General features: G+C 48.9%; 2 protein-coding genes across 2 annotated transcripts in view; both read left to right on the top strand.

The window, feature by feature from the left end:
* Window positions 1-1,954, top strand: part of ift56 (intraflagellar transport 56) — a 10,398-nt gene extending 8,444 nt beyond the window's left edge. The window contains exons 14-17 of the mRNA XM_083526717.1: window positions 342-411; window positions 638-744; window positions 1,312-1,445; window positions 1,708-1,954. Coding sequence (XP_083382843.1) covers window positions 342-411; window positions 638-744; window positions 1,312-1,445; window positions 1,708-1,819 — 423 coding nt within the window. The 3' untranslated portion in view covers window positions 1,820-1,954. The remainder of the gene's footprint in view (window positions 1-341; window positions 412-637; window positions 745-1,311; window positions 1,446-1,707) is intronic.
* Window positions 1,955-3,088: 1,134 nt separating this feature from the next.
* Window positions 3,089-10,000, top strand: part of ubn2a (ubinuclein 2a) — a 9,825-nt gene continuing 2,913 nt past the window's right edge. Inside the window, exons 1-11 of the mRNA XM_083561976.1 lie at window positions 3,089-3,775; window positions 5,108-5,215; window positions 5,336-5,437; window positions 5,559-5,687; window positions 5,808-5,920; window positions 6,181-6,589; window positions 6,682-6,752; window positions 6,894-7,023; window positions 7,230-7,339; window positions 7,672-7,782; window positions 7,994-8,151. Of these exons, the coding sequence (XP_083418102.1) occupies window positions 3,518-3,775; window positions 5,108-5,215; window positions 5,336-5,437; window positions 5,559-5,687; window positions 5,808-5,920; window positions 6,181-6,589; window positions 6,682-6,752; window positions 6,894-7,023; window positions 7,230-7,339; window positions 7,672-7,782; window positions 7,994-8,151 (1,699 nt within the window). The 5' untranslated portion in view covers window positions 3,089-3,517. The remainder of the gene's footprint in view (window positions 3,776-5,107; window positions 5,216-5,335; window positions 5,438-5,558; window positions 5,688-5,807; window positions 5,921-6,180; window positions 6,590-6,681; window positions 6,753-6,893; window positions 7,024-7,229; window positions 7,340-7,671; window positions 7,783-7,993; window positions 8,152-10,000) is intronic.

The raw sequence follows: 10,000 nt of genomic DNA, 5'->3' as shown, positions 1-10,000 counted from the left end.
TTTTTACATTTTTCACAAAATAAATAAAGACACTTCAAATACACAGCATGTGGCATTGGTGTTTCGCCTCTAGAGGGCACTCTAATCCTGTATAATGCAACCTGGAAAAACTATCAGTATGGATTTCAGATAATTTCCGGTCAGTGTGGATTTTTGTCGATGGTTCCAGCATTTAAATATTAGTGCTGATTAATCTGCTAAATGAATGAATTGGTCGAACGTCTACTCATCACATGATTACATCACATGACCCTGATGTTTCAGGAGTGTGTGTGGTTGTACATATTGATCATCACCATCTCTAAGAGCCTTTGTGTGTGTGTCTGTGTGTGTGTGGGCAGGTGTTCCTGCTCATCCAGAGTGAGAAGATCAGGAATGATTATGTGTATCTGAGCTGGCTCGCTCGCTGCTGTACGTCTCAATGTTTTTATCTGTGTTAAATTAATGGCACCCCCAGTGTACTTTAATTTCTACTTAAAGGGGGAAAAATAGTTAATAAGTTTTAAATAAAACAAACATCACTAATTCATATATTTATTTAATTTACTGAGACACTAAACTCGTGTGTGTGTGTGTGTGTGTATGTGTGTGTGTGTGTGTGTGTGTGTGTGTGTGTGTGTGTGTGTGTGTGTTGTAGATATTATGAATCAGAAAGCTCGGCTGGCGTGGGAGCTGTACCTCAAAATGGAAACTTCAGCAGATTCCTTTAGCCTCCTGCAGGTCATCGCCAACGACTGCTACAAGGTTTTCATCATCATCATCATCATCATCATATAATTATCATGGGTGTACTAATTCTGAATTAACTATTGTGTTAGCGTTTGTTAGCATGATTCTACACCATTCTGAACTTGCCCTGCACTGTAGGTTTGCACAGAGCATTTAGTTGGACAGTGGTGAACACGTGCACACGTGTAGGTCATGAAAAACCCCTGTTCTTTTCCCCAGGAGTGACGCTGTAGAAATGATTCTTCTCCAGATATCCACTTTAAACTTAGAGGCTGTGTTTCAAATCGCTCCCTACACTCTCCACCTGTACCCTAACCCTGTACACTATGTAGTTATCTGTGTAGTGTCACGACAAATAAACGTTAAATATTTTACATAGAAACGTCTCCTTCAAACCTGCGACGTAGGTCTTACAGGCTGTTATGTTTATGACTCCGCCCCTCATATGACTCATCTACATAGATCATGATGTGGGTAAAAACATGTACAGGGTTCGAAGCTTTATATCACAGGGTTTATAATCCCACTCACTGCACTTTGTGTGTGTGTGTGTGTGTGTGTGTGTGTGTGTGTGTGTTTTAGATGGGACAGTTTTACTATGCGGCGAAGTCGTTTGATGTTCTGGAGCGTCTGGATCCGAATCCAGAATACTGGGAGGGGAAGCGTGGAGCCTGTGTGGGAATCTTCCAGCTCATCCTGGCAGGACGTGAACCGAGGTCTCACACATTTTTACACACACACACACACACACACACACACACACACACACACACACACACACACACACACACACACAAACACACACACACACACACACAAACACACACACACACACACACACACACACACACACACACACACACACACACACACACTGTGTCATTTATCTCAGTTGATTATTAATATTCACACTGAAGGTGTTACTGGAGTCTGATAGTGTATGAGATCAGATCGGTTTGTTGTGGTGTTTGTTCTCAGAGAGAGTCTGAAGGAGGTTTTGCCGATGTTACGCAGCACGGGGAATCCGCAGGTCGAGTACATCATCCGCATCATGAAGAAATGGGCCAAAGACAATCGGGTCGCTGTGTGATTATTCATCCTGTGCGACATTCCCGTAAATAGTGTAATCCTAAAAAAAAGATCATTCACTCAGTAGAGATGTGTTTGTAATGTTGATTATACAGGAAAAAATTTTGTAAATAAAAAGATATTTTGTGTTTTCAGACAGAAGTGTGAAAGAGTTTATTATTAGATCACTGTCACACTCATCATTAATAATTACACATCAACTTCTGCGTATATTTAACTATTAAAATATATTTAATCTTTTTAATCAAACACATTTTGGGATTAATAACTAATTTAGTTACTGTTCTCAGAAGAACATAGAGTCAAGTCAAGATGCTTTTATTGTCATTTCTACCAGGTATATCAGACGCCGTACACAGTGACATGAAACAACGTTCCTCCAGAACCCTGGTGCTCCATTACACAACATGAAGCTACATACACAATAAGGAGTTAAGGTTTAAAGTAAATGTCCTCGCCACATCGTGTGCAACCGAGTGTGAACAGTGCAGACAGACCACACAAAACAGTGTGGGACAAATACACAAAACACACAATAGCACTGACCAGTAAACCAGTGAACTCTGATTATACAGTGATGTGCAAAAGAGGACCATAAACAAGAGAGTATTTTAGCAGCAGCAGTCCAGAGGCGCAGAACAGCATGTAAACAGTAGGATATGAATAAATATAAATAATAGATGGTGGTGGAATGGATTGGGATTAATAAAGAGTGTGTGTTGAGTTCAGGTTGTACATTTCAGTAATACACAGTTGAGAAAGAGAGAGTGAGTGTGTGTGTGTGTGTGTGTGTGTGTGTGTGTGTTTCAGTTTCATATATATTGGATGTAAAATCCACTGAATTAATAAACTCACAAGTTGTTGGTACAGAACACACTCTATCAGGTATTCTTCTTAAATGGTAATGTGTGATTAAAAAAAGATTCATTAATTATCCGTTTGACCAATCAGATGCCTCCCTTTCATCCGGGGATTGCTTTTTTTCTTCTTCTTTAAAACCAGTAACTTTTGTAAATAAACATAAAATATAAAAGATGCTGCTCGATAAACAGTGCATTAAAAGTTATACAAAAGAGAGAAAGTCGGTGATATTTAATTATATTTGATAATTAAATGAACTTCGATATAATACACGGTTTAAAAGCGAGTTTGTGAATAAACTGATGGAATGAATGAGAGGAGGTCACTTCCGGTCACGGTGCAGTGACGCAAACACGTCGGCGCGCTTTTAAGGACTCGGAGGAGGGGGCGTGGTTTAGATTACGTGAGCACGGCCGCGATTGGTCGCGCTGCTCTCTTGTTTCGGAGCCGCCACGGCGGGCGGCCGCTCCGCGCATGCGCAGTGACCCGCTCCGTGTTAATTTTATTTACTCTTCTCCAAAAAATCCAAGATGGCTGCGGTGGAGAGAGGAGCGCTTCCTCAGCGCAGCGCCGAACATGGACAAGCCGACAGAGGGCACGTGTAACCGGCCATCTTTATTCACACGGTCCCCAGGACTGGAGGATTATTTAGAAGTATAAAAGCTGTGGAATTTCCGGCTGGAGTGTGTAGAGCCGGTCGTGGAAGTTGTGTGTGTGTGTGTGTGTGTGTGTGTGTGTGTGTGTGTGTGTGTGTGTGTGTGTGTGTGAGAGAGAGAGAGAGAGAGAGAGAGAGAGAGAGAGAGGTGAAGTGAAGTGAAGTGAAGTGGCTCTGTTCCAAATGGCCGAACCCAGAAAAGTCCCCTTTGTCACTCTCTCGGCCTTCACCGCCGCCGCTCCTCCGGGATCCGAGGCCAGGAAACGACACTTGGACTCGGACACCGAGCAAAGCCCGAGTCGGGAGCCGGAACACGCAGTTCCTGAAGCGGCCGTTTTGGGTAAATCTCCGGGGCGCAGCGAGACCGTGAGGATAAACATCACCCTGCCGGAGAGCACCGAGCTGAGCTCCCCTGAGTACACCTACAGCGAACTGCTCCAGGTATATACACACACACACACACACACACACACACACACACACACACACACACACACACACACACACACACACACACACCATTAAACCTGTGCAGAATAAAGTATTTGTAGGAAGCTGTGAGCTCACAGTGTTTAACATCTTCATCAGTAATAAAGTTAACACGAATAGAATTATTTCTTCTCTCATTTAATCTTTTTTAAAATCATTAAACATTAAAACTTATAGTAATATAATAATGAACAATTTCAGCTTTTTATAAGAGCAGTTTAAAAACTACAGCACTTCTGATCTGAGATGATCTGATGCTCCTCAAATCCTCCGGAACCTTTCGGGTCACCAACAATGACGTCATTATCGGGGGCTGTGGGCGTGGCTAGTGTGATCGACAAGCTGTCAGTGGACAGGAGGTTTTAGAACTGTGATTAAAGAAGCATCCTGACGTGTAGTTTATTTATTTGTAATAGTATTCTGTAGTTTATACACGTGATCACGTGTGGCATCTGACGTCCTTAAACTTATTAACGTATATAAAACAACTCATGATTATTTTACTTCAGAGTTTGTTTACATGCAGGTGCAGCGATCCATTAAACACTCACTTTATCTACTGGTGTGTGTGTGTGTGTGTGTGTGTGTGTGTGTGTGTGTGTGTGTGTGTGTGCACTAAAATGCAGAACAAATTATTGGATTTATTAAAGTGGTGAATGGAGACGACGCTCAGCAGTTTGTGACGCCACAGTACAAAGTTACAGAAGGATGAGGGTGGAGATGGTTCCTTCTAAGTTCCTGGTTCTTTAATGTTTTTTCATCATCTCATCAGGGAGTTTGTTTCTCGCCAGTATCTCCTCTGACTCGCTCTTTAGAGATGTTCAGTTCGAAGTGATCTGCAGGGATTTGTTTCTGTAAAGCTGCTTTGTGATCGTGTGTGTTGTTTAAACGTGTTATTATATAAAATAGAATTGAAATAAGAACTCGTTGTATTTCAGCTAAACATCATCTCACACACACACACACACACACACACACACACACACACACACACACACACGTGACCGTATTTCGAGCGCAGTGACTGAGTGTGTGATTGTAATGTGTGTGTTACGACTTCAGGGGCGTATCCTGATTGATCTGTGGCTCGAGATCAGATTTGGGATTTAAAACATTCTGACGGAGTTCCTGCAAGAAAGAGTTGGAACTTTGTCTGTTACCGCGGTTACAGTTAGGGGAACTTTGCTAGCTAACTTTTAGAGACGAGACACTGACACTCCTCACACACCTGTAAAAACATCACCTGGTCATAACTACAGCCTTAAAAATCACATCCGTCTACAGGCGAAGACGAACCCCTCAGCCGTCTCGCAGCCTCGTTACCCGTTTAACGATGAGCAGCAGCAGAAACAGGAAGTGAAGCGTCTGGCCAGGATGTACGAGGACAAATACGTGAGTGCTGTAGATCAGATACTTCACGATGCTGAAGGAGTTCAGACAGTTTCTGTTGCGTTTGTTTTGCTGTAATCTCTTAATGATTATAATGATTGTTTTGGTGTATCTTCTGTGCAGGGGTCAGGAGGCAAGAGGAAGCGTAAGGACCGGGTTCAGGATCTGATCGATATCGGGTTCGGTTACGACGAGAGCGACTCGTTCATCGACAACTCCGAGGCTGTGAGTCCGAACACCTGCTTTATTTATTCATCTCTTTATTATACACAATGAAATGCAAATCATGGCTGAAATAACGAACGTGTGTGTGTGTGTGTGTGTGTGTGTGTGTGTGTGTGTGCAGTATGATGAACTGGTTCCTGCGTCTCTCACCACTAAACTGGGAGGTTTTTACATCAACACCGGTACTCTACAGTTCCGTAACGCCTCCGAGTCCGAGAGCGACGATGCAGAGAGACGCGGCAACAGCAGGGTGAGAGACCACGCCCACATCCATGGCCACACCCCCTCCCTGGCCACACCCCCTCCCATACCGCGCACACTTCTCAGCACTGATCTGTCGTCTCGTGAACGTTTGATGATCTGTCTGCAGGGTGGTGGAGATTTGGGGGCGATGATTAAGAGCAAGAGGAGGAGAGACGAAGTGGAGCAGGAGGAGAAGAAGATGAAGATGATGAAGAAGAAGAATCGACTGACGAAGACAGCGTGAGTTTATACACGTTTATATTCCATCATTTGATTGTGGGATTAATCCAGAATGTTGAAATCGGTTTATGAGACGAGTGAGTGAGTGAGAGGGAGGGAGGGAGGGAGGGAGGGATCTGAGGTAAAGGAGGGATGAAGGAAATGAATATTGAATCAGGTCCGTGGAAAGTCAGAGGAATTGATGATGATGATGATGAGGTGTGTCACATGGCTCTGGTGTGTGTGTGTGTGTGTGTGTGTGTGTGTGATAATTCCCGTAGTGTGTGTCGTTCGGAGAAGAAGAGGAGGAAGAAGCTGATGCTGGCGGCGATGTTGAGACGCTTCGCACGAGAGAAGAAAGAAATGCGTGAACTAAACCCTGCTAACACACAACTCCTCCTCCATAATGACGTCCTGCTCGGGGACCTGACCTCTGACCCCTCCATGATGTCACTGTTCACCTCAGCCAATGAGAGTGAGCTGCAGGATCTTCTGAGCGACCTGGACTTTAGTGCTCTGGACGGTGTACCTCAAACCCAGCTCGCACGAAACGGGCTGGTGTACGCGGAGGCGGGGCCAAGAGTGGTGGGTGGAGCTTGTCTGAATGTGGGATCACGGCTCACGTCTCCTCCCCCCCTTCCTGGAAGTCTTCCTGCTCCTCTGGTCAAACGCATTGAAGATCTGCGCTTGGTGAGAACGTGATCACGTGTCTCTTCAGGTTTATCAGTCACTCCGTCCTAAATCGCAGACGCACCTCAATACGTCTCGTTTCTTTTTTCCAGGCGTCTAGACAGTTTGATGAGGAGGGACGCAAGAAGTTCTTCACCCTGGACATGAACAATATCTTATTAGAGTATGAGTGTGTTCTTCTGTCTCATTATTCACACACACACACACACACACACACACACACACACACACACACACACACACACTTATGCTGTTAGAATAGAACTGCAATTACCATATTCTCTCTCTCTCTCTCTGTGTGCAGTATTGAGCTGCAGGTACAGGAACAGTCTCCCTCTGTTCGCTCTGCTGTTTATTCTCACCTCGAGGCTTTTGTTCCCTGCAACAAGGAGGCTTTACTGAAACGCCTTAAAAAACTCAGCCTTAACATCCAGGTACACACACACACACACACACACACACACACACACACACACACACACATTTATTCACTGATGGTCTTGGTAATGGACTCCAAGCTTCAGATGTGATTATAATGAATTATTTTTTGTGTGTGTGTGTGTGTGTGTGTGTGTGTGTGTGTGTGTGTGTGTGTGTGTGTGTGTGTGTGTGTGTGTGTGTGTGTGTGTGTGTGAGACAGGATGATCGTCTCCGTACTCCTCTGCTGAAGCTGAAGTTGGCTGTGTGTAGTGTGATGCCTGAACAAACTGCCAGATACAACATGGACTGCATGGCTAAAGTAGTAGCCAAGTATGAACATTCTGTCTGTCCCGTGTCTCATGTCACCTCTTTCCCCCGCGTCTTATGTTTCTCGCGTCTTCCTTGTCCCTCATCTCATGTCACCTATGTCTCACGACTCCCATGTCTTGCATTTAATGTCTCCTGTCTCACACCATCTCATAATATTTACCAGAGATATACAGAGATTAGTGTGTGTGTGTGTGTGTGTGTGTGTGTGTGTGTGTGTGTGTGTGTGTGTGTGTGCGCGCGCAAAACATCACTGTTAATGTTTAAATGCTCACATCTACTCTGGCTCGTGTGTGTGTGGGCTCGTGTGTGTGTGTGTGTGTGTGTGTGTGTAGGCAGCAGATGGAGGACGGAGAGAGAAACTGCTCAGAGGATGAAGACGAGGAAAAACCCGGTAAACGAGTGATTGGGCCGAGAAAGAAGTTCATGTGGGACGACAAACTCCGGTGAGGACGTGTTCTTCCTCTCCCACACACTACACACTGCTTACACACTCATCACCTGTGGGGTAACCGTGCGTGCGTGCGTGCGTGCGTGCGTGCGTGCGTGCGTGTGCGTGCGTGTGCGTGTGTGTGCGTGTGTGTGCGTGTGTGTGCGTGTGTGTGCGTGTGTGTGCGTGTGTGTGCGTGTGTGTGCGTGTGTGTGTGTGTGTTTCAGGACTCTGCTGTGTAACCTGGTGCGGGTGAAATTGAGATGTTATGAGCAGGAGAAGAGTTCTCTCTCTGTAGAAGATTATCTCAAAGCCTTCATGGAGACTGAAGTCAAACCACTTTGGCCCAAAGGCTGGATGCAGGCCAGGTGTGTGTGGGAGGGGAGTGTGTGTGTGTGGGGGGGGGAGGGAGTGTGTGTGTGGGGGGGGGGAGGGAGTGTGTGTGGGGGGGGGAGGGAGTGTGTGTGTGGGGGGGGGGAGGGAGTGTGTGTGTGGGGGGGGGGGAGTGTGTGTGGGAGAGAGGGGGTGTGGGAGAGGGTGTGTGTGTGTGTGGGAGAGGGTGTGTGTGGGGGAAAGGGAGTGTGTGTGGGGGGGGAGGGTGTGTGTGTGTGTGTGTGTGTGTGTGTGTGGGAGGGGGTGTGTGTGCGGGAGAGGGTGTGTGTGGGGGGAGTGTGGGGGAGAGGGTGTGTGTGTGGGAGAGGGGGGGGGGGTGGGAGGGGAGTGTGGGAGAGGGGGGGGTGGGAGGGGAGTGTGGGAGAGGGGGGGTGTGGGAGGGGAGTGTGGGAGAGGGGGGGTGTGGGAGAGGGGGTGGGGGAGTGGGAGTGTGTGTGTGTGGGGGGGAGGGAGTGTGTGTGGGGGGGGGGGGAGTGTGTGTGGGAGAGAGGGGGTGTGGGAGAGGGTGTGTGTGTGTGTGGGAGAGGGTGTGTGTGGGGCAAAGGGAGTGTGTGTGGGGGGGGAGGGTGTGTGTGTGTGTGTGTGTGGGAGGGGGTGTGTGTGCGGGAGAGGGTGTGTGTGGGGGGGAGTGTGGGGGAGAGGGTGTGTGTGTGTGTGGGAGAGGGGGGGGGTGGGAGGGGAGTGTGGGAGAGGGGGGGTGGGAAGGGGAGTGTGGGGAGGGGAGTGTGGGAGAGGGGAGTGTGGGAGAGGGGGGGGGGGGAGTGTGGGAGAGGGGGGGGGTGGGAGGGGAGTGTGGGAGGGGGGGGGGTGGGAGGGAGTGTGGGAGAGGGGGGGGGTGGGAGAGGGGGGGGGGGAGAGGGGGTGGGGGAGTGGGAGTGTGTGTGTGTGTGTGTGTGTGGGGGGGAGTGGGAGTGTGTGTGTGTGTGGGGGGGAGTGGGAGTGTGTGTGTGTGGGGGGGAGTGGGAGTGTGTGTGTGGGGGGGGGAGTGGGAGTGTGTGTGTGGGGGGGGGGGGGAGTGGGTGGTGTGTGGGGGGGGAGTGGGAGTGAGTGTGTGTGTGGGGGGAGAGGGAGTGTGTGTGTGTGTGGGGGGAGAGGGAGTGTGTGTGTGTGTGGGGGGAGAGGGAGTGTGTGTGTGTGTGGGGGGGAAGGGTGTGTGTGTGTGGGGGGGAGGGTGTGTGTGTGTGTGTGTGGGAGGGGGTGTGTGTGTGTGTGGGAGGGGGTGTGTGTGGGGGAGTGTGTGTGTGTGTGTGGGAGAGGGTGTGTGTGTGTGTGTGGGAGAGGAGAGTGTGTGTGTGGGGGGGAGGGAGAGTGTGTGTGTGGGGGGGAGGGAGAGGGTGTGTGTGTGTGTGGGAGAGGGTGTGTGTGTGTGTGTGGGAGAGGGTGTGTGTGTGTGTGGGGGAGAGGGTGTGTGTGTGCGGGAGGGGGGGGTGTGTGGAGAGGGTGTGTGTGTGTGGGAGAGGGTGTGTGTGTGTGGGGGAGAGGGAGTGTGTGTGTGTGGGGGGAGGGAGAGTGTGTGGGAGAGGGGTGTGTGTGTGGGAGGGGAGGGTGTGTGTGTGGGAGGGGAGGGTGTGTGGGGGGGAGTGGGAGTGTGTGGTGTGTGTGTGGGAGAGAGGGAGTGTGTGTGTGTGGAGAGAGGGAGTGTGTGTGTGTGTGTGTGTGTGTGTGGGAGAGAGGGAGTGTGTGTGTGTGTGTGTGGGAGAGAGGGAGTGTGTGTGTGTGTGTGGGAGAGGGAGTGTGTGTGTGTGTGTGTGGGAGAGAGGGAGTGTGTGTGTGTGTGTGTGGGAGAGAGGGAGTGTGTGTGTGTGTGTGTGGGAGAGAGGGAGTGTGTGTGTGTGTGTGGG

This window comes from Silurus aristotelis (genome assembly GCF_946808225.1).
Source record: "Silurus aristotelis genome assembly, chromosome: 2".
Lineage (NCBI taxonomy): Eukaryota > Metazoa > Chordata > Actinopteri > Siluriformes > Siluridae > Silurus > Silurus aristotelis.
This window is presented reverse-complemented; position numbering and strand designations above follow the sequence as displayed.